This window comes from Equus asinus, chromosome 6 (assembly GCF_041296235.1).
Source record: "Equus asinus isolate D_3611 breed Donkey chromosome 6, EquAss-T2T_v2, whole genome shotgun sequence".
Lineage (NCBI taxonomy): Eukaryota > Metazoa > Chordata > Mammalia > Perissodactyla > Equidae > Equus > Equus asinus.
This window is the reverse complement of record NC_091795.1, coordinates 6,242,495-6,267,333: the sequence shown is the minus strand read 5'-3', so window position 1 is coordinate 6,267,333 and position 24,839 is coordinate 6,242,495. Positions and strand designations below refer to the sequence as shown.

Below are 24,839 nucleotides of genomic sequence, written 5' to 3'. Positions count from 1 at the left end.
GTATGCTTATTTTTATAATAGGATTCTGTAACTAAAATGGAAGATGTGCACAAGGAATATGAACAATCACAAAGAAACTATGAGAAAGAAGTGGAAAATTTGCAAAATGAATTAATTGCAGTACATTCCAAACACAGTGATGATAAAGCTAGCTTGCAAAAGGAACTTGAAGAAGCAACAAGAAAACAATTAGAGCTTTCAGAACAACTTAAATTTCAGAGTGGCTCTGAAGATAATGTTAAAAAACTGCAAGGAGAGATTCAGAAAATTAGGCCAGCCTTTGAGGAACAAATTTTATATCTGCAAAAGCAGTTAGAAGCTGCCACAAATGAAAAGGAGCAAGAAATTACTCAGCTCCAAAAAGTCATTGAGGCTAATTCTCAGCATTACCAAAAACATGTTAATAGTTTGCAAGAAGAACTTTTGCAGTTGAAAGCTGCACACCAAGAAGAGGTGAAAGAATTGATGTGCCAGATTGAAGTGTCTGCTAAAGAACATGAAACAGAAGTAAACAGTTTAAACCAGCTACAGGAGAACTTAGTCAAACAGTGTGAGACAAGTGAGAAGAACATTCAGGAGAAAAACAAATGTGAAGTAGAAAACTTAGAGAAGGTCTCAAATGCAGACCAAGAAAATCAGATGTGTTCTTTGCTCTTAGAAGAAGGTACTTGTGTAGAACAAGTAGTAGATGAAAAAGTCAAACATTTAGAAGATAGCTTAAAAGAATTGAGGTCTCAACATAGTATCTTAAAAGATGAGGTAACTTATATGAATAATCTTAAGTTAAAACTTGAAATTGATGCCCAGCATATAAAGGATGAGTTTTTTCACGAACGGGAAGACTTAGAGTTTAAAATTAATGAATTATTACTAGCTAAAGAAGAACAATGCTGTGTAATTGAAAAATTAAAGTCTGAGCTAGAAGATTCAAATCAACAGTTTTTCTCTACTATGGAACAACATAACAAAGAAATTCAGAGTCTTAAGGAACAGCATCAGAAAGAAATAGCAGAACTAAATGAGACATTTTTGTCAGGTTCAGAAAAAGAAAAATTAACGTTAATGTTTGAAATACAGGGTCTTAAGGAGCAGTGTGAAAACCTACAGCAAGAAAAGCAAGAAGCAATTTTAAATTATGAGAGCTTACGAGAGATTATGGAAATTTTACAAGCAGAACTTGGGGAATCTGCTGGAAAAATAAGTCAAGAGTTTGAATCAATGAAGCAACAGCAAGCATCTGATGTTAATGAACTTCAGCAGAAGCTCAGAACTACTTTTAATGAAAAAGATGCTCTTCTTGAAACTGTGAATCGTCTTCAAAGAGAAAATGAAAAGTTATTATTGCAACAAGAATTTGTACCAGAACTTGAAAATACCATAAAGAACCTTCAAGAAAAGAATGAAGTATATTTAGTTAGTCTCAGTCAGAGAGATACCATGTTGCAAGAATCTGAAGCAAAGATAAGCTCTCTTACTGAGGAAAAAGATGATTTCATAAGTAAAATAAAAAGTTCTCATGAAGAGATGGATAATCTCCATAAAAAATGTGAAAGAGGAGAAAGATTAATTTTAGAACTTAGGGAGAAAGTAGAGCAGACTACCCAGTACAACAGTGAACTAGAACAAAAAGTAAATGAGTTAACAGGAGGACTAGAAGAAACTTGGAAAGAAAAGGATCAAAATAACCAAAAACTGGAAAAGCTTATGGTTCAGTTGAAAACTCTCTCTGAAGATCAGGAAGCATTGTCATCTGAGGTGAAGTTTCTTCATGAGGAAAATAGTAGACTAAGTTCAGAAAAGAACCAATTGATGAGGGATTTGGAAGCTTTCCTGTCTCAAAAAGAAGGAGATTCTATGCTTAAGGGACAGATTTCTGAATTAGAGAAGAAACTTCAGTTAATAGTTGAAGAACGAGATAATCTAAGTAAACTGTTTGAAAATGAGCAAGTTCAGAAGTCATTTGTCAAAACCCAGTTATATGGTTTTCTTAAACAAATGAAGTCAAAGGTTTCAGAAGAAAATGAAGAGCAAGATGTTGTAAATGTCCTCCAAGCCATGGGTGAATCCTTAGCTAAAATGAGTGAGGAAAAACACAACTTGGTTTTTCAGTATGATAAAAGAGTAGTAGAGTTGGAAAAAGAGATTAAGTTCCTTCGAGAAGAGAATGTAGTTCAATGTGAGGAATTTAGCTCTTTACTGAGAGACTATGAGCAAGAGAAAGTTCTCTTAAGGAAAGAGCTAGAAGAAACCTTGTCAGAAAAAGAGATGCTGCAGTCTGATCTACTAGAAATGAAGAATGGTAATGAAAAAACAAGGCTTGAAAATCAGAATCTTTTAGTTCAGGTTGAAGAAGTATCTCAGAATTTATGTAGCAAAAATGAAGTCCATAGTGAAAAAGAAAAATGTTTTACAAGGGAACTTGAAAACCTAAGGCTATTACTGGAACAAAAAGAATCTGAATTGCAAGATGTGAGAGCAGAGTTGATATTGAAGGTACTATTCATTTGAATTTTATTGATTTGAATCTTAGTTGTACTCATAGACTCTAGAAAATGTATACATTAACGTTTTTTGCACTTTGAATCAGCAGTAAATTTTTAGCGTTTAAGCTCAAATGACAAATTCCTGAAAAGTGCAACAAACATTTTCATGTGTATCCCATTTATCACATTGATCTCTTTTTTATTTTAGATCATTTTAGAATCTTGATCTTACATAAGATTAAATGATTAGGGGTTACATGTCTTGGTCAAAACTGTATAACTCGTCACCAGCAAAACTACAACTAAATATGAAAAAATTTGATTTTCATTCTTGTGTGATATATATATTACCTTTCTTAAAGAGGAGTGTTGAGCAGAATTGTAGGCTATAGGGGTATTTAACTGTAGCCAAAGTTGTAGATTTTTTTCCCTAGAAATTGTGAAAGTATAATAAACTATTCTCATCATTTAATCTTTTCCTTATTACATTATGTGTTTGATGTGTGTCAGGTTGTTCATCTTGGTCTTGGATACTACCATTTTTTTTATAGTAAATGCTATATGCATGATGAAGTCGCTGTTACCTGGTCTATCAAAGGAGAAAAAAGACTTCACCAAATTGCTTTTTATGTGAATTCTCTTGGATGATGAGTTTCTCATGCTTAATATGATGGCCAGTTCATTTGTTTGTTTTTCTTTTTTCTGGAAATCTAGGATTCCTTAGAGAAATCAACTTCTGTAGAAAATGATCAACTTTCAGTAAAAGAGCTAGAAGAAAAAATAGGTAACTATGGTTTTGCATATGTTGTCACAATTAATTACGCTGATTCCTCTTAGTGTTAGAAAAGACTGGGAAATATCATAGCTGATTAATGAGTTGTTAAAAACATAATAAGAAGCTGTGTCTTCCTATCCCTCTGCCGTCTGTTTGCCTCCCCTTTCAGAACCCTCACTTTCTGTGGTTTAAACAAAGGACTGATGTGATTCCATTTATAAATGTTTCCATGATTCTTTGTGGATTTTTTCGTTCATTTAGCAAACTTTATTATTTTTTTTCAGTTTTATTGAGACGTAATTGACATATATCACTGTATAAGTTTAAGGTGTACAGCATGATGGTTTAATTTACATATATGGCAAAATGATTAGTTAACATCCATCATCTCATATAGTACAATAAAAAGAAAAGACTTTTTTCTCCTTGTGATGAGAACTCTTAGGATTTACCCTCTTAACTTTTATATATATCATATGGCAGTATTACCTATAGTCATCATGTCGTAGATTATATCCCTAGTGATATTTATCTTATGAGTGGAAGTTTGTACCTTTTGACCACCTTCCTCCAGTTCCCCTTCCCCCCATCCTCTGCTTCTGGTAACCACAAATCTGATCTCTTTTTCTGAGTTTGATGGGAGGTTTTTTTTAGATTCCACATGTAGGTGAGGTCGTACAGTATTTATCTTTCTCTTTCTGACCTACTTCATTTAGCATAATGCCTTTAAGCTCCATCCATGTTGTCACAAATGGTAGGATTTCCTCGTTTTTTATGGCTGAATAATATTCCATTATATAATAATACCACAATTTTTTTATCCACTCATCCATCAGTGAACACTTAGGTTATTTCCGTGTCTTGGCTATTGTATATAATGCTATGAACATAGGGCTGCAGATATCTTTTCAAGTTAGTGTTTTGGTTTCTTTTGAATATATTCCCAGAAGTGGAATTGCTAGATCATATAGTAGTTCTATTTTTAACTTTTTTTTTAAATTTGCACCTGAGCTAACATCTGTTGCCAATCTTCTTTTTTTTTTTTCCCCTTCTTCTCCCCAAAGCACCTCCAGTACATAGTTGTATATTCTAGTTGTAGGTCCTTCTGATTCTGCTATGTGGGACACTGCCTCAGGATGGCTTGATGAGCAGTGCCATGTCTATGTCTAGAATCTGAACCAGTGAAACCCTGGGCCGCCAAAGCTGAGCACATGAACTTGACCACTCGGCCATGGGGCCGGCCCCTATTTTAAATTTTTTGAGGAACCTCTATACTGTTTTCCATAGTGACGCACCAGTTTACATTCCCATCAACGGTGCACAAGGGTTCCCTTCTCTCTGCATCCTCACCAGCGTTTGTTATTGCTTGTCCTTTTGATGATGGCCATTCTAACAGGTGTGAGGTGATATCTCATTATGGTTTTAATTTGCATTTTTTGAAAAATGTTAAGCATTTTTTCATTTAACTGTCAGCCGTTGATATCCCTTCTTTGGAAAAATGTCTCTTCAGGTCCTTTGCTCATTTTTTATATATTTTACATATTAACCTCTTAGCAGATATATGGTTTGCAAATATTTTTCCCATTCCTTTGGTTGTCTTTTCACTTTGTTGATGGTTTCTTTTGCTGTGCAGAAGCTTTTTAGTTTGATGTAGTCCCACTTGTTTATTTTTTATTTCGTATACTTTACGTATCATTTCCCAAAAAATCATTACCAAGACCCATGTCAAGGAGGTTTTTTCCTACATTTTCTTCTAGGAGTTTCATGGTTTCAGGTCTTACATTTAAGTCTCTAATGCATTTTGAGTTAATTTTTGTGAGTGATATAAGACAGGGGTCAAGTTTCATTCTTTTACATGTGAATATCTAGTTTTTCTAGTACGATTTATCAAAGAGATTGTCTTTTCTCCTTAAGTATTCTTGGCTGTCTTGTCACATTTTTGTTGACTGGAAATGTTTGGGTTATTTCTGGGCTCTCAATTCTATTCTGTTGTTCTATTTGCCTGTTTTTATGCTAGTACCATACTGCCTTGAGAACCATAGCTTTATAGTATAGCTTGAAATCAAGAAGTGTGATGCTTTCTGCTTCATTATTATTTCTCAGAATTTCTTTAGCTATTTGGGGTCTTTTATGGTTCTGTATAAATTTTAGGAGTGTTTTCTAGTTCTGTAAAAAATGCCTTTGGAATCTTGTTAAGGATTGCATTGAATCTATAGATGGCTTTTGGTAGTATTGACATTTTTGCAATATTAATTTTCCATTCCATAGACATGGGATACCTTTCCGTTTATTTGTGTCTTCTTTGATTTCTTTCATCAATGTCTTTAGTTTTCAGAGTAGAGATCTTTCACTTCCTTGGTTAAATTTATCCCTAAGTATTTTATTGTTTTTGATGCTATTGTAAATGGAATCACTTTCTTGATTTCTTTTCAGAAAATTCACTGTTTAATGTATAAAAATGCTGCTCATTTTTCTACGTTAATTTTGTATCCTGCAACTTGACTGAATTCATTCATTAGTCGTAACAGTTTTTTGGTTGAGTGGTTAGGATTTTCTGTATATAGAATCATGTCATTTGCAAATAGAGACAATTTTATTTCTTCCTTTTCAATTCTGATGCCTTTTCTTTCTTTTCCGTGCCTTACTGCTTTGGCTAGGACTTTTCAGACCTATGTTGAATAGAAGTGGTGACAGTGGGCACCCTTGCCTTGTTCCTGATCCTAAAGGAAAGCTTTAAACCTATTGGGTGTGATGTTAGCTGTGGTTTTATCATATATGGCCTTCCTTATGTTGAGATATGTTCCTTCTGTGACTAATTGATAAGTGTTTTTGTCATGAACAGAAATTGAAGTTTGTCAGAAGCTTTTTCTGCATCTGTTGAGATGGTCATATGATTTTTTTCTTTCAATCTGTTAATGTGATGTATCACACTGATTTGTGTATGTTGAACCATCCTTCCATCCCAAGGATAAATCCTACTTGATTGTGGTGAATGATCTTTTAATGTACTGTTGAATTTGGTTTTGTAGTGTTTTGTTGAGAATTTTTGCATCTATATTCGTCAAGGATATTTGGCCAGAGACAGTTATCTATTATTTAAAAATCAGAAAGATAGAAGCAGCAGAGAAGTTTAAGAATGAGCAACCAGTGAGGTAGGAAAACCCAGAGCAAAAAATGTCTTAGAGGCTAAGGCAAAGATTAAGTGCAAGTGACGGTGTTGTTTCAAGAGGGAAAGAATGTTTAACCATTGAAAATAGTGCGACAGGTCCAGTGATAGTAGTTCTGAGAACTAACCAGTGGCTTAAGTAACATAGAGATCTTTGGTAACTTGATAATAGTTTCCATGAGGGGCTGAAGGAAAAGCCTGATTGAAGTGGGTTCAAGAAAAAAATGAGGGAGGAGAAATTTGAGAGCATGTATAGACAACTCTTACAAGGGATTTTGCTATAAAAGAAAAAAGAGATGGGACAGTATCTGAAGGGCAAGTGTGGTTTGCTTGTTTTTTTTTTTTCTTGTCATGTTTCACCTCTCCTATAGTGACCTCTCCCCTACCCTCTTTGCTGCTTCCATTATTTGTTCCTGACCTTAATTTCTTGATGATATTTTTCTTCTTGCATGTTTATAAACTGTTGGGAAAAGCAATTAGAGAAGGGGAAATGCTGCAGAACAGAGGGGCAGAATTGCTGCACTGATGCCTGAGTAGGTGAGAAGGTATGGGGTAAAATGCAAAAATGGGATAGTTGGCCTGTGCTACACACACAGTCAGCTCACTTGTAGCAGCCAAAGGAAAGCAGAGTATGTGGGGACAGGTGCAACTTGGTGAATAAGCTGGGACAGAAATTCAGATCGTAACTGCAATTAAGCAAAGATATCATCAAGAAGTAAGATCTGGAACACTGAAGTTTAAATAGGAGAGATCAAGGTTCGATAGGTAAAATGCATTACGGGTTTAGTCATAAAAATCAGACCCACCAACGAAGAGGAGTGTGCCTATGGAGCATAAATATTTATCTCCTCTATTTAACCCTGATTTGCAAATCACCACTTACATTGTAGCATACTTGTGTTTCCAGGAAATTTTCTAATGTTAAAGGAGTCCTAACAGCCTCTCCAGGTCCTAGACACTTAAGAAATGACTAAAAAACATTAGGCTATTTTAGAGGATTGAAGAAAATGGAAATTTTTCACACTGCATCACTTAGATAATCAATAAGCTTTCACTTTAAAATATATTAAAATTTTTGCTACTTTATTTTGATTTCATATTTCAGACTTTGTGTTCTACATTAAAGATCAATTTCTAGGGTTAAAATAAGTAAATAATTTGAATATTTTCTTTTTCCTTTTGAGTTTATATATAATCCTTTCATGTTTTTAGGATATTTGGAAAAAGAATCCAAAGAGAAGGATGAAAAAATAAATAAGATAAAACTAGTTGCTGTGAAGGCAAAGAAAGAACTAGATTCCAGCAGAAAAGAGGTAAAAGTGACTTAAAAAAGCAAGATTCAAAAACTTTACATTTTAGAAAATGAAGTATTTCTGTCCATAAAAAACTATATATTGTATATTTAAAATAGGCCCAGACTCTACGGGAGGAACTCGAATCTGTTCGATCAGAAAAGGATCATTTGTCTACTTCCATGAGAGATCTCATTCAAGGAGCAGAAAGCTATAAGGTAAAAATAGTTATTTTAATAACAAATTATATTTGTAACTTCTAAGTTAAGAAATGTACTAGAAATGTAAAACTCTTGTCCATGACACAATCACCTTATGTTTTTTAGAAAATCTTTTTTTCTGTGTTTTTGTGTAATGTGATATCATCATAGTATCAAGATTTTAAGTGGCTAAGCTTTAAATAATATCTTCAAGCTGTTTTTGGTAAAATAAAATTCTGTTTGGGATTTCCTAATAAAAGCAGTTACAAAAAAGATGGCTATTATTACTGTTATTATTCTTCTGGCCACCTGAATAAAAGCTGAAGCTTAAACAATAGGTCTGACCAGAAAGTGAAAGCATTTTTTTGATCTACCTAGATAACGTGAAAATATATTATAAAAAAAAGTAAGAGTTAGAAATAAGAAAGTACATCAAAAAACTGAATGTAAGATAAGTACCATTACATTTCTTTATGTATTCATTCAGCAAATATTTATACAGCCAGGCTGAGTACTGAGTACTGGAGAGATGATAGTCAACCAAATAGACTAAATTCCTACCCTCTTAGGACTTGGATTTCAGTGGCAATAACAGACAAAAATAAAGAGAGAATGTGTAGAAAAGTGAAAGTAGGTAGAGAGAAGAGAGTGAGTGGTAATCAATGGGATTTGGAGGAAAGAAGAAAATCCTATAGTAGCCAAAAAATAAATTTTAGGAAGAAGTTCAATGAGAAAATTTGACACTTAATGAAGAAAATTACAAAACATATATAGGAAGAAAACTGCAAAACATATGGAAATATTATTTGAAATATTCTCAGTTTGGTTTACAAGTTCTAAAACAATTTCACTAAAACTTTTTGCTGGAACAGTCTTGACAATTATTCCAAGTTTCAAATGGAAAATAAACTAGCTAGAATAGCTAATATTGTTTAAAGTTAAAAGAGAAAACTGGCATCTGACTAGAGCAGACACTAAAATTTATTATAAACCTACAGTAATGTGATATAGTTCTGATGCAATAGGACGTTATTTTGACAGAAGACACAGAGACTTCTGCATAACAACAAACACTTACATAAGCCAGCTCTCTTCTAAGCACTTTACATATCGTATCATACTTAATTCTCAAAACAATCCCAAGAAGTACGTTAACATTGCCAGTTTATAAGTGAGGAGTCTGAGGTACAGAGAGGTTAAGGGACTCAGAGTCAGAGAGCAAGTAATGTGGTAGGGCAGGGTTGGATTCAGGCAGTCTAGTTCCCACTCCGTTCTTTTACCAACTAACCTATACTACCCCAGTAAGATTTGAAAACATAGAAAGCAATGAAGAAGGAATTAGAAAACTATTTCAGAAAAATCCAGTTAGCTTTTTACTTCAGTCCACACACCAAAATAAATTCTGGATGAGTTAAGAGTTTTGTCAAAAGTGAAAACAATTTTTTAAAACCTAGAATAAAGTACTTGATCGTTTGGCTTCTGTATGTGAAATACTTTTGTAATCTTGAAAGCAATTTAAGAAGTTACAAAGGAAAAGATAGATTGAATTATATAAAATATAAAGTTAACATATGAAAATATGACAAGGGATTAGTATCCTTAATATATAAAGATGTCTCATAAATCCATTTTAAAAAGACACTTAGAAATTTATAATTTGTATGGGTGTATTTGTCTTTTATGAACCATTAGGAGCTTGTGTCTTTACACTTTGAGTCCCTATCATCTAATTTATTAATTTCTTCCAGAGGTAGACTAGTTATACAAATTTATTTGTTTAAAATAAAGCTTTCAGGAGCCTGAAAAAGAAAATATCCAAGAACTGTGAAACAACTATAAGAGGCATAACATATATGAGTAATGAGAATGCCATAAGAAGAAGGAAGAGAGAAAGGAACAAAAGGAATATTTGACATGATAATGACTATTTCCCCAAGTTATTGTCAGATACGAAACCACACATCCAGGAAGCTCAGAGAACACCAGTCATTATAAATACAAAAAAAAAAAAAACTACACATAGGCATATCATTTTCAAACTACAGAAAATCAAAGATAAAGAAAAAATTCTGAAGAAGCCATAGGGGGAAAAGTACCTTACCTATAGAGGAACAAAGATAAGAATTACATCCACCTTCCCTTCAGAAACCATACAAGAAAGAAGAATGTAGAATGAAGTTTTTAAAGTGTTGAGAAAAAAAAAACCACCAACCTAGAACTCTGTAGCCTCCAAAATTATCCTTCAGAAGTGAAGGAGAAATAAGACATTTTCAGACAAAAAGTGAGTGTATTTGTTGCTAGGAGACATACCTTTCAAGAAATGTTCAAAGAAGTTCTTTAGAGTGAAGGAAAATCGTATAAATCAGACCCAGAATAGGCAACACAACATTGAGGAAGAACAAAGTGGAAGGATTAACACTATCCGACTTCAGGAATTACTATAAATCTACAGCAATCAAGATGGTATAGTATTGGTGAAAGAATAGACAAATACATCAGTGGAACAGAGTAGAGAGCCCACAAATAGACCCACATAAATATAGTCAACTGATCTCTGACAAAGAAGCAAAGATAGTCTTTTCAACAACTGGTGCTAGAACAATTAGACACCCACAAGCAAAAAAATGAACCTAGACACAGGCCTTACACCTTTCACAAAAAGTAACTCAAAATGGATCATAGACCTAAATGTAAAATGCAAAACTATGACTCTTCTGGAAGATAACATAGGAGAAAATCTAGATGACCTTGGGTATGGCAGTGATTTTAGCACCAAAGGCACAATCCATGAAAGAATAAGCTATACTTCCTAAAATTTAAAACTTCTGTTCTGTGAAAGACAATGTCAAGAGAATGAGAAGACAAGCTACAGACTGGGAAAAAACATTTGCAAAGGACATATGTCTGCTAAAGGACTGTTAATTCAAAATATACAAAGCACTATTAAAACTCAACAACAAGAAAACAAAAAACCTGATTAAAAAATGGGCTAAAGACCCTAAGAGATATCTCACCAAAGAAGATATACAGATGGCAAATAAGCACGTGAAAAGATATTCTACATCACTTGTCATCAGGGACATGCAAATTAGAACAAGATACCACTACACAGCTATTAGAGTGACCAAAATTCTAAACCCCAGCTCCATCAAACGCTGGCCAGGATGTGGAGCAACAGGAACTTGTGTTCCTCACTGGTGGGTACAGCCACTTTGGAAGGAAGTGTGACAGTTTCTTACACAACTAAACATAGTCCTAACCATGTGACCCAGCAGCTGTGCTCGGGGTTTACCCAGAGGAGCTGAAAAGTGATACTTGTATAAAAACCTGCACACAATGTTCATAGCAGCTTTATTCATAATTAGCAAAATTCGGAAGCACCCAAGATGGCCTTCAGTAGGTGAATGGATAAATGAATGGGTATATCCAGACAATGGAATGCTATTCAGCGCTAAAAGGAGCTATCAAGTTATGAAAAGACATGGAGGAAACTTAAATGCAAAGTACTACTAAGTGAAACAAGCCAATCTGAAAAGTCTATATAATGTATGATTCCAACTACACAACATTCTGGAAAAGGCAAAACTATGGAGACAATAAAAAGATCAGTGGTTCCCAGGGGGTGTGGGGAAGAAGGGATGAGTAGGTAGGACACAGGAATTTTAGAGCAGTGAAACTACTCTGTATGATACTCTGTAATGGTCAATACATGTCATTATAAATTTGTCCAAAGCCATAGAATTGACATCGTGTGAACCCTAATAGAAACTGTGGACTTTGGGTGATAATGTTGTGTCAATGTAGGTTCATCAGTTGTAACAAATGTACCACTGTGGTGGGGCACGTTGATAATGGAGGAGGCTGTTTGTGTGGGAGTCGGCAGGGCTAATACGAAATACCACCTCAGTTTTGATGTGAACCTAAAACTGCTCTGAAAAATAAAGTCCATTAAAACATTCTTTTAAATCAGTTTTATAGTTATAAAATGTTCTCAATCTTTCAGTAAGTTAGAGATTCCATTTGTGTTGAAGCAACAGAATTTAAGATCAGATCAGAGATGCTGATGTGTTTAAGACTGTTGATCATGGGGCCAGCCCAGTGGTGTAGTGGTTAAGTTTGCACACGCCGCTTTGGCAGCCTGAAGTTCATTGGTTTGGATCCTGGACATGGACCGACCCACAGCTTATCAAGCCATGCTGTGGCAGTGTCCCACATACAAAATAGAAGAAGATTGGTACATATATTAATTCAGGGACAGTCTTGCTTGAGCAAAAAAGGAAGAATGGCAACAGATGTTAGCTCACTAGGGCCAATCTTCCTCACCAAAAAAAAGAAACCGTGCTGTTAAAAAAAAAGAATGGTGATCACTTTTTATAAAAACAGATATATAACTAAGCTCCATTAGGTTCCTCAGGAAACACCACTATTCAGATGCTGAATAATTTTGTAGGTTACTTGTGAATTTGGCTAGAGTTTTGTTTCAGTGTTCATATCACTTATAATAATTTTTATCTGTTTTTTTTAAAGATCTGAACATGCAGCAGTTCTGAAGGGACAGTAATTTGTAATTATTCATTTCCTTAGAAGCATTAGCATAAACATCAAAGAAATTAGAACATTGTATGTATGGCATTCATTCTTTTGTTCCAAGGCTCCCCTTAGGAATAATATGTGATTATAATCAAACTATTCTGTAGGGAGCCATTGTTTACTAGAGTCACCCTTGGTATAGCAATTCAATTTTTGCAGCTATTGACAACTATTAGAACCATAATGAGTAAGAACAAAAAAGACTAAATAGAGTTGAACAGGATAAACATCTCTCATCTGCAGAGTTAGAGGAATCCACACAAGTATAAAATAAGCATGGAATCTTCTCTCTATTAAAAAGGCAAATGATTTCTCAACCCCATGTTCATGTAAGCCAGGAAGTAACAGAATCCTCAGACAAGTAAATGTGGACAAACAAATGTATAAGGCAGATTTTAGAGTCCCAGTCCCTGCTTTCTGTCAGTCACTAAATGGGCAGACCATAAAATTGAAACTCGGATTCTAACACTTAGCCACCAGCGTGGACAATAAGTGATCAAGTGTAAATCAGAAACAAAATTAAATTTGACCAAGAATCCGATTTGGCAAGCAGGAGCCCAGCAAGAAAGAGCATATAATTGCCACACACAAGACCACCAGAGCAGCCTGGGAAGGTGAGCCAAGGACTCAAAGAGGTCTGGGTCTGGACGAAGGCCATTTTTCGGGCTTCCCAAAATAAACTTTCAAAAAAACTCAGAAACATTTTGTTAGTTATGTGAAGGAGAACAGTCATCAGTCGTCCAGGAACAAAGGCAAAAACAGGATTTGTAAGACGGGGGGAGGTGGGTAAAAAAACTGCAGGCAATCTGGAAACAGTGAATCTCGTTTCCATATTTTGGGGGATAAACTGGTGGGCTGGTATGTAGCGAAAAGGTCAGTCTGGGCATTCTGTCTGGGTGGAGGCCAACTAGGAATATCAAAGAAAAACATTCAGTTGGTTTTAGAGTCTTCAGAAAATATTGAACGTTTTGCTGCAAATTGTGAGAGACTTTATGTATATAACATCTCTCCGTATTCTTCCGTTAGTGCAGCTACCTTGTGTTGTTAGGCCAGGCCTGAGACATTTCCCTCATCAGAATTCTTTAGGTGGAGTTAATAGGCGACCAGGTTAAACTTTTTCTTCTCCCTCAAATTTCGTTTACATTTCAGAAGTTTATTTTTGTTGGTGACTGGAATATTTAACTTGGAGATAGTATATTGTATACATTTAAAATCCTCTTCCCCTTTAAATTATTCTCTCCCCGAACTAAAAGTCATCTGAAATATGCTAATTTACTATATAATACCATTTAGGTATTTTTTCAAAGGTTGAATTTAGGTAAATATTTTAATCTTTCAGAATGGACTCAGAAATCTTATATGAAGATGGCTTGATGATACAGTGTGACTAATTGAATGTATAATAACATCCTAACGTTGAATCCTTTTGTTTTTTATTGAAGAATCTTTTATTAGAATATGATAAACAGTCAGAGCAGTTGGATGTGGAAAGAGACCGTGCTAATAGTTTTGAGCATCATATAGAAGACCTTACAAGACAATTAAGGAATTCTACTTTTCAGGTAACTTTAAACTGAGTAAATGCAGACATGAAAATTTTAATAAGTGTATTTGAGTTTCAATACTTTTTGCATAAAAAAGTAAAATTAATACAGAGAAACTTAATTTCATTTTCTTTTTCCTACTGTTGTGAGAATAGGACAAAACAACAAACAACCATCCTGTCTTACTTATTGCTGTAATCTCAGTTCCCTTGGGTTTTTTGGTTTTGTTTTCATTTTTTGCATTTTCCTTTGCCAGTGCTCCTGGTCTCTTATAATATTTGCCAAAATAATATCAACATTGATAGTGTTTTAATTTTATTCTTGGTTTTACATTGTCATTCTCTGGAATTTATTTTGAAATCTTTATTTTTCATACTATGCCAATATTCTCATTAATGTACCATTTTATTCTTCCTCTCCTGTTACATTTTCTGCATGTTTACAGTAATGAGTCGTTTGTCATTCTAGTGTGAAAAATTAAATTCTGATAATGAAGATCTCCTGGCTCGTATTGATACACTACAGTCTAACGCCAAGTTGTTAGAAGTACAGATTTTAGAAGTCCAGAAAGCCAAAGCAATAGCAGACAAAGAGTTGGAAGCAGAAAAACTTCAGAAAGAGCAGAAGATAAAGGTAAAAACAATCCTGTGGGATTAATTCATGTTATGTAGTGATATTTTTATCCAAGTATTATTTAAATGAAGAAAAGAGCAATGGGTAGCATTTGTGAGTACAGCACAGTTCATTAATTCCTTAACGTATTCTAACCTTGAAGTTGAGAATCCAAGCTATGATTTTTGGAGTGTATGTTTTTTAAGTGTTGAAATCTTTCCAAACTTTTTGTATTTCCGTATGTCAGATTTATTTTCTAGCCCCTTAAAAATACCTTTTTTAACATTGATTCACTTGGGAGTGGCGGTGTTTTTATTTTTAATTTTAGGAGCATGCCAGTTCTGTAAGTGAACTTGAAGAACTTCAGCTACAGCTTCAAAAGGAAAAGAAACAGCTTCAGAAAACCATGCATGAATTAGAGCTGGTTAGAAAGGTAAAAGAAACACCAGACTAAAAACTAGTGTCGATATTCACATTGTTAAGCTAGTCTGTAAACATTGAAAAGGAATATTTCAAGAACAAGGTTATTTATGGTACTAAAAGAATCATTTATAAATTGCTTCAGAAAACTGAAAATTTAACCTATTTCTCTAGTGCCTCTCTTTCCAGAAGAATCTAGGCTCATGAACTATTGAATTTTGGTTTGATGCTTCCTTTTTTGTACATGAGTGTTGTATAACATGAAGATTTAATGTCAAAAGTTGAAATTTGTATTATATTTAGAACTTTGGCTCATTTTTCTCTCCTTTTTCAAAGATGAGGCTAAAAAGAAAGGCACTGTAAGAGCTGCTTAAATACTAATATTTTGTAAGTAAGCGCCCACAAGAGTAGAACTACCAATTGTGTTTAATGAAAATAATAATGAAATATGATGAAACTGAGAAAGTTGGATTAAACTATTAGAAAATACTTTATGAAATTACGACAACTTCTAGTTTCCTCATTAATATTCAAACTTTCTATATCACAGAAAAGCGTAATAGAATCTCTTTATTCTTGTGGCATCATTTTTGCAGTTTTACAAATGAAATGAACTGATCCAGTATTTATAATATGTGCAGGATGCCCAACAAACCACATTGATGAATATGGAAATAGCTGATTATGAACGTTTGCTGAAAGAACTAAATCAAAAATTAACTGATAAAAACAGCAAGATAGAAGATTTGGAGCAAGAAATAAAAATTCAAAAACAGAAACAAGAAACCCTTCGAGAAGAAATGAGTGAGTAAAACAAAATTCACTTTAACTTAGAATAATTTTATCATAACAGAATATAGGGAAGCAACATTAGTTGTTCATTTCACCAGTCCAGACTGCCAACCTGAGTCTTTCCCACAGTGCTACACGTTAATAAGGACCAGAAGGATTGTAAAACCATTCGTTAGGATGTTTACAGTCCATGTTGGTGCATAATGCGGTCATTCATCTAAACTCTTCTTAAGTACCTGCTTCGTGAGGAATACAAAGATAAAAAATGGTCTTTGTCCATGATTTGCTGATTGTCAGCAGAGTGAGATAGTTTAAATAGCAGTGAAATCTTTCTTTTTAAGGTGAACATGTTCCATTTTATCCATAAAATAATTTCTGATGTAAGCATCTAAAGCTATTAATATCCTGTAGGCACTTCTTCAGCTGCATCTCACAAAATGATATGTTGTATTTTTATTTTAATTCAGCCTAAAATACTTTTTAATTTCCTTTGAATTTCTTTTTTGATCCATGAGTTATTTAGAAGTATGTTATTTAGTTCCTGAATATTTAAGGAAATTTTCAGATTTCTTTCTGTTAATGATTTCTAACTTAAATCCTTTGTAGTTAAAGAACATATTCTGTATGATTTCACTCCTTTTAAACTGATTGAGTTTTGGTTTATGGACCATAATATGATTTCTTTTGGTGAATGTTCCTTATGCACTTGAAAACAATGTGTTAGACTATAGTAGTTGTTGCATAGAGTGTTCTGTCAATTTCCCTCCTGCACTACAGGCTGGAAATCCCCTCCACGCGGAAAGCTGGGGCTGTAATAGGGCTCGCCTTGTTTGTTTACCTCTTTTCAGGGATCACAGTCCTATACTGCTTATTGTCCAATGTCAGAAAATAGTTTTCTTCATATATTTTATTCAGTTTTCTAGTTGTTTACAACAGCAAGGTAAGTCTAGACTTTGTTACTCCTTCATGGCCAGAAGCAGAGTTCCAAAAAATAATTTGAGATGGCTACAAAGATATTTCTGTACAACAAGATTTTAGATGTATCAATGATAAAGAAATGGAATAACAGGAAATATTGAGGTGTAGGACTATACCGTGAAGTCAGATATAAGGTCAAGACATAAGGTGTGTGTTCTGTGTACTTTCGCTATCCCTATGGTCTCCCATAAATTTGGCTTTGAGCTTCCCAGAAGTCAGAGCAAAGAGAAACATTATCAGTTATAAGGTTTATAGTATCCACAATATTAGATAAATGTGATGCTTGTGAAAGACACAGCTTTTCTTTCTACAAGAATGTGAGAGAGAACAGTTTTCAGGCATTTTTATGAAAGAAATACTGTGTCATGTGGAGCAGTCTCCCAGACCTGACTTGAATATCACACGGTATCCAGAGAGCTTTTTGGAAAGCCCAGGCGTGGATGTAAAGAATCAGAATCTTAAAAGGCGGCACCTTGAAATCTGTGTTTTCAGACGTCTCATGTGTGGTTGTGAAGTTAATGCTAGCTTAGAAATGTCAAGTATCCAGAAATAGAAAAATTAAAACCACCAAATCAGTAAATAGTGTTTGGTAAGTTTATTGTGCATATCAGAACAGTTTCTAAACTGGGAGCTTTCAAATTCAAAGACTTATAATTCCAGGAGCATTATGTTACAGGATGGCTTATGAAGTGAAAATGAGAGCATTGTTAACCTTTACAATGATTGCTTATTAAGTGGAGGTTTCCAGATGGCAAGGGTTGGTTAAAAGTGATTCTCTTATACCATTTTTAGGAAGATGACTAGGTTCTTTTATGATTATCAGAAGCATTTATAAGAAGTGGCTCAAGTTAGCAAATTTGCTTGTTTTGCAGAATAAGCTAAATTAAGTTTCACTTATTGTGGCTTAAGTAGTTTTTTCTGCTCAGGGAATTTTCAAGTCCAGTCTCACTTTGCATTTAATTTTTACAGGAACCACTGATAAGTTGAACTTGTGTTCTCAGCAGCATCTCCACAATAAATAAAATAGCAGATCTTCCGTGACTTTTCCATAATACACACTTCATTCAGCCTATGACCAAATCACAGCTCGATAAAGGCAATTCCAAGAATTAGCAAAGCAATAAAGTCCAAGTGTACAGAGTTCTGCTGATCTACCTGTATTTAGGGATGAAATTCAGAATATTGAGATAATTGAATGGATTGTATAGTTTCTAGACAATTCACTATGCATGTAACCATATCTTCCAGCTACATTCTTGGTATGTTCAAGGTGAATAGCAGAGCTCTAAGTTACGTTCCTGCAATGCAGACATTTGGTTTTGTGAACTAGTGAATCTGTATATTTTTGATAGTGTACCAGCTGGAAGAGGGGCTTGATACCTTGGAAAAACTAAAAAGAGGTTCTTGTTCAAGAAGGCCACCCACTTCTCACTGATAAATAAGTACAGAAATGAGTGGTACAGGCAATGAGTGCTAAGAATTCAGAGGGGAGAGAGAATCTGTAGACTGAACCAATTAAAAGTTGAGGCTCAAGTTGAGCCTTGCAGGTAAGATTTGAGAGAAAAAGTGGATTGGGAAAAAGTATTCCTTTCTGCAGCCATGGCATGAGCAAAAATTAAAAGAAAGAATGTAATTTCGGAAATCTTGACTAGGTGGAATGAAAGGGTTGACCTGTTAGGGAGAAGTGAAGTATAATTAGGAAGATGTTTTTGATCCAGTTCATGAAGTACCTGAAAACCGCAATGTATTTGGGCCCTTTCTAAAGACGGTGGGAAAGATTGATCTGCCTAGTGTATCAAATTAATTAGAATGGTGTAGAACCTGGGAAAAGCCACCAGCCTCGTGGCAGCAAAGGCCTTCAAAGGCTGGGCTAAGGAGTTATGGTAGAGGAAGAAGATAAGGATGCCTCAGGACAGTGTTCTTTGCAAAAAAATTTGATCGGCTCACTCTGCCTAATGAATTAGGAACATACATCTTCTTAACCTCAAACCCTTCCAACATCTGTCCCCAGTCTAACTTTTCACCTTAATTCTCTACTGTCCCACAGGTAAAGAAGACTATTCGTTTTCCCTGAGATATGATTTGTGCTTTTTCATAACTGTGTATTTCATCTCCTGTTCTTTCTTTCATGCACTGGCCCTCTCACCCCCATGCTCACTTTTTGGAATCCTTCCTAATTTTAAATGTTTCCAGTTCTATGAAATCTTCCTTGTCTCGTGCAAAATTTATATAACCTTTAGCCCATGTGGATCCCCATAGCCTTTTCTATTTCTTTTATAACATTTATGTTTTGCTTTATATTACTATTTGAAATGTTATCCCCTAATTTCATTCTATATTCTTTGAGCTCAAGAACTTAGTATATCTTGCTTATCCTAATTACTGGAACACTTAACAAAGGCTTTGTATGTAATACGTGCCTTTTAAAATGCTTTTTAGAACCGGATAAATAGTTGGTGAGGAACTAACTGAATTAAATTTATCATAAAAAGGCATAGTTAAGATATATTCTTATAGTACACCTCTATACTTACCAAGTAATACACTCTGATTATGTGGCTTTAACTTAATAAAGTTAATATTGCTTATAAGATCTTTCAGCAGCATAGTTACTTAGTGCCCCTGTAACTGGTCTAGACCAGATGTCAAGCACGCTTTTTCTGTAAAGAACCACATAGTAAATCTCCTTGGCTTCATGGACCACGTGGTCTCTATCATATATTCTTTGTTTTATAACAGGCTGTGGCCAGATTTGGTCTGCTGGTTATAGTTGGCTACCTGTGATCAAAGCAATAAACCCACTATTCCAACGTGATAATTGTTTCTTCTTGACCTCTGTTAGCATAAAAGTTTTTTGTTTTTATCATGTTTCACTTTGTTCCTTAGTGATCTGTCTTTCACTGACAGTCTTATCCTGCAAACAATTAGTATCATGAAAATAGACAACCAGGTATGTGCCTCTGATGTGATACAATTGGAAATACACAGCACTTCTTTTGAGGTGTTTCTTAAAAGTGAAGTCTTTATCTTTTAGTTATATAGTAAGTATATACCTTTATTTTTTTTTTTAAGATTTTTCCTTTTTCTCCCCAAAGCCCCCGCCCCGGTACATACTTGTGTATTTTTTAGTTGTGGCATGTGGGACACTACCTCAGCATGGTTTGGTGAACGGTGCCATGTCCCTGCCCAGGATCAGAACCTGTGAACCCCTGGGCTGCTGAAGCGGAGTGTGCAAACTTAACCACTGGGTCATGGGGCTAGCCCCGATACCTTTATTTTAGAGAAGTGTACTGAAATACAAATGAATTGATTTCCTGGGGGGGGGGGGGGATGGGGGCACAAAGAGTAGACAAGGGTATAGGTCAGGGTTGGCCAGCTTTTTCTATAAAGGGCCAGACAGTGAGTCTTTCAGGTTTTGTAGGCCATGTAGTCTGTGTCGCCGTTATCAAGTCTACTCTTGTTGCACTGGAGCAGCCATAAACAGTCTATGAATAAAGGAGCATGACTGTGTTCTGAGAAAACTGTACAAAAGCAAGCAGCAGGCAGACTCGACCTGTGGACTGTGCTCCTGGTCTGGGTGCAATGAGATTGGCCATGTATTGGTCATTAGTAAAGCCAGGTGATGGGTACAGTGGGGTTTATTGTGTTATTGTCACTACTGCCATGTATGTTTGAAATATTTCATGGTAAAAAGCTAAGACAGTTTTCTTTTGAAGGTAGGTTAATACAAAGAAAAGACTCATCATTTATTTATTTAAATTCACTCATAAAGATCATTTCATCTCTTCTGAAATTATTTCTTACACTAGCTTCACTACAGTCTTCAGTGCAACAATATGAAGAAAAAAACACCAAAATCAAGCAGTTGCTTGTGAAAACCAAGAAGGAACTGGCAGATTCAAAGCAAGCAGTATGTTAATTTCTCAGTTTTATATTTTAATACTTACGCATAGTGTATTTATGAATTACTTTTTTTTCATTTAACCGAGATTCTTATTCTGTAGGAAACTGATCACTTAATACTTCAGGCATCTTTAAAGGGCGAGCTTGAGGCAAGCCAGCAGCAAGTAGAAGTCTATAAAGTAAGATTCTTTTCACTTTTTAAGATTTAAAAATAAATTTCCATGTAGAAGTAAGGTACCATTTAGGGATTTTTCTAAATAACCTTATATATATATATATTCTTTTCCTCTCCTAAATATCCTTCCTCAACATTTTGAGGAAGTAGAGGCAATAACCCAAGTATGGCATATAACTGGGGTGTACCATTTACCTTAAGCTACTTTTTTTCACGTGTTTGAAAATCCATAATACACTAAGAATAGTATAACAAAGTAAACCTGGCCCCAAATCTACACCTGAACTTTCTGAGTGAAAGTGCAGCCACAGGCATCAGTTTATAAGATGGCTTTATATATTTATGCTGTATTTTTTTATATATATATATGTTTTATATATTTTTTATATATAATAAAATTTTATATATAAATGTATTTATATTTTATATATATTTAAATATTTATATATTTACATTGTTTATAGTTTATATATTTTTTATATCTATTATATTTATATGTAATATCTTGAGGTATGTAATTAAACGGGGAACTGTAACATGTAGTCTGGAATTTTTTCCTGATTGGTTTTTTTTATTTTGATTTAAGGAAGACTAAATTTATCAAGAGAATGTTCTTGCGTTGTCTCTGCTCTTTCAATAATAGATAAAAAATTTTCTTTAATTATGTTCTTTATATATAGTCATGTGTCAAAACTCAAGTTTATGTTTAAGGAAAGTCTGTTTAACCAGTGAAAATCTGATTTACTAGAGCTTAATTGAAAGATTTTGCCCCCAGATTCAACTGTCTGAAATAACATCTGAGAAACACAAAATTCACGAACACCTGAAGACCTCTGCAGACCAGCATCAGCGCACGTTGAGTGCGTACCAGCAGAGAGTGACAGCCCTTCAGGAAGAGTGCCGTGCTGCCAAGGTACGCTCTGCACACCACAGCTCCATGTCATAGATGTTAGTACCAGCTAGCAAGCAGTTTCCTTGAGGGCTATGGTCTCGCTTTTTAGTGTGTGTTGTTCTTTAAGAGCACTTACTAGGTGAATACCTGGGTCAGCTCATCTGACCCCAACCCCGTCCCAGCCCTGTCACCTTTTTTTGCTAAAAGGAATGACATGGGTACACGTTGTTTCCATTTCAACCTTGTTTTGCTGTTTCTGTATGTGAGAAACATTTTTAAAAATTTTTTCTTAGAAAAGTGTTGTAGTTCTTTCTGAGGGCTAAGTGATTATAAAATAATATTCTAGTAGAATAGCTGTGAGGGCTGCTTTCTTATCTTCAACACACACACAGACACAGTGCAGTAGCCTTGTTAGACCTGCCACTCATCTAAGCCATCTTGGGAGAAGGGTCATGGGAGTTTATGGATCACTTCAGGAAAGTGGAAGACCTAGAATTTAACTTCTCCCACTCTCTTTTAAAAACTGAAGTTCAAGTAGCTTGATTTCTTTGAATTAATTTTTCTTGTATTTATTAAAAGAGGAAATATCATACATGAAAATCTTTGTAAAGTTCCAAAGGCAAATAGTGCCATTATAAAATTTATGAGTGGTAAATTAGTCTACCAGGGAAGAAAACATGGTAGAAACACATCTCTTGTCAGACAAACTGCTGTCATTCAAAGGCTTTAGGAAAGTGTGGGGCCAACAGAAGCGCACTTTTTAGGGAAAGGTAAACAGGGCTAAAGAGCGTCAGCCGTTTTACTCATTTTCAGAAACAGGTTTTCATCTTAATATATTCATCTTTGAAAGAAAACAGGAAGATCATGTTACAATAGAAAAATTTTTCTCTTTCTTTTAAATGTTATAGGCAGAACAAGCTGCTATAACCTCTGAATTTGAAAGCTACAGAGTCCGAGTTCATAATGTTCTAAAACAACAGAAAAATAAATCTGTGTCTCAGGCTGAAACCGAGGGAGCTAAACAAGAAAGGTAAAGTCTAAAGTAAAAGATACGTGCAGGGTTTTTCCCCCAGGACAGGTTATCTACCAAGTAGGTTGAAAATCCTGCTTTGATTACTTTTGACTGTGGAATTTTACATGTAATTACCAATGAGAATAGAGTTTCTTGGCTTCACTGTGTCTCCAGACAGCAACAGGAAAACATCACTACGAAAGACACTCTTACAAACAAACAAACGTGTAACGTGAACAATGAAACAAGGATATAGACATTTAGAAATAGAAGACTAAAAGTGATTCCTTGATGTACTTTGTTTTTATGTGCTGTCAGGTAGGCTCCCACTCCTGGCGACCCTATGCATGAGGGAGGTCCGCAATGTCCTGTCCTCAGCAGCCCCACTCAGCTCCTGTGGACTCGGGCCTACGGCTTCCCGTGTGGGGTCAGCCCGTCTCCTATTCGGTCCTCCTCTTCTCCTGCTGCCTCTGCTTTTCCCAGTGTTACTGTCTTTTCCAGAGAGTCCTGCTTTCTCATGATGTGCCCAACGTAGGACGGCCGCAGTTTTAGCATCTGTGCCTCCAGCGACAGCTCAGGCCTAATTTGCTCTGGGACCCACGGGTCGCCTTTCTGGCAGTCCAGGGTGTCCGCAGAGCTCTCCTCCAACACCATATTTCCAATGAACCCATTTTTTCCTGCAGCCTTCTTCACTGTCCGGCTTTCACATGCGTACACAGTCGTCAGGAGCACGAGGGTGTGGACAACCTTGGCCTTGGTGTCTGATGACACTTCCTCACACCTGGTGATCCTCGCTAATTCTTCCATTGCTGCCCTTCCGCGTCCCAGCCTCCCCTTGGTTCCATGGCTGCAGCCTCCGTTTAAACCGATGACTGAACCAAGGCAGACAAATTCTTTAACAATTTCAGTGTCTTCACTGTCTACGTTAAAGTTGTGCAGTTCTTCCGCAGTGGGATTTCTGTCTTCCTGACGTTCAAATGCAGTCAGTCCTGCTTTGGCACTTTCTTCTTTCACTTTCGTCAGAAGTTGTTTCAAGCCACTGCTGCTTTCTGCCAGTAAGACGGTGTCACCTGCGGACCTTAGATGGTTGGTATTTCCTCCACCAGTTTTCACTCCTCCTCCGTCTGAGCCCAGCCCAGTTCTTCGTTTGCTCGGTTCTGCGTACAGATTAAACAGATAGGGAGATAAAGTGCACGCTGCCTGACACCTTGGCCTAAAGGAAAGCATCCCGTCTCTCCATATTCTGTCCTGGCGTGGCTTCTTGCCCACAGCACAGCTCACATCAGACAGTCAAGTGCCGAGCACGCCCATTTCTCTCAGAGCAGCCCGCAGCTTCCCATGATCCACACAGGCAAAGGCTTTGCTGTCATTGATAAACACAGACTAACCTTCTGGAATTCGCGGGAGCACTTGGTAGCCAGCAGATAGTCACAGTTGGATCTCGTGTGCCTCTCCCTTTTCGAAATCCAGCTTGGCCGTCGGGCGTTTCTTGGTCCACATGAGGTATAGGCCTTCGCTGCAGCTCCGGGAGCATCACTCACTTGCACGGGACATCAGAGTGATGGTCCTGTAGGCACTGCCCTCCTTGGCAGTGCATTTCTTGGGGATTGGCCTGTACATTGAGCGTTTCCAGTCTGCAGGCCATTGTTTCGTTGACACATTCTTGTCAGGATTTTGACAGATTCAGTCTCTGTGGCTTGAAGTAACGCTATCAATATCCCGTCTAGTCCTGGTGACGTATTTCTTCCCAGCATTTCCAGGGCAGCTTTCCCTTCACTTTCTAGAATTACGGGTTCTTTGTCATAGGAGTCTTCTTCAAAGATATACTTATTCACCATTAATTAAGCTAAACTGAAGTTGCTTAAAAACATTTTACTTATTTCAAAAAGTTTTAAATTAACTACTAACTTTTGGTTTAGAATTTAAATTTTTTTCTTAAAATTTGTCAATTACTTCATCAATAGTATATTGTTTAATGCTTCTTTAAAACTAGTGTACAGATCAC

At 35.7% G+C, this 24,839-nt stretch overlaps 1 protein-coding gene across 3 annotated transcripts in view; it reads left to right on the top strand.

The window, feature by feature from the left end:
- Window positions 1-24,839, top strand: part of GCC2 (GRIP and coiled-coil domain containing 2) — a 53,800-nt gene that overhangs the window by 5,765 nt on the left and 23,196 nt on the right. For all 3 annotated transcript variants that reach the window (XR_011503803.1, XM_014829939.3, XM_070511513.1), the window contains exons 6-17: window positions 22-2,493; window positions 3,198-3,267; window positions 7,637-7,737; window positions 7,836-7,934; window positions 13,949-14,068; window positions 14,519-14,683; window positions 14,991-15,095; window positions 15,724-15,886; window positions 20,662-20,762; window positions 20,857-20,934; window positions 21,706-21,843; window positions 22,731-22,852. Coding sequence is in view for 2 of the 3 variants with exons in the window: in XM_014829939.3 (XP_014685425.3) it covers window positions 22-2,493; window positions 3,198-3,267; window positions 7,637-7,737; window positions 7,836-7,934; window positions 13,949-14,068; window positions 14,519-14,683; window positions 14,991-15,095; window positions 15,724-15,886; window positions 20,662-20,762; window positions 20,857-20,934; window positions 21,706-21,843; window positions 22,731-22,852 (3,734 nt within the window). In the remaining variant the exon portion in view is untranslated. The remainder of the gene's footprint in view (window positions 1-21; window positions 2,494-3,197; window positions 3,268-7,636; window positions 7,738-7,835; window positions 7,935-13,948; window positions 14,069-14,518; window positions 14,684-14,990; window positions 15,096-15,723; window positions 15,887-20,661; window positions 20,763-20,856; window positions 20,935-21,705; window positions 21,844-22,730; window positions 22,853-24,839) is intronic.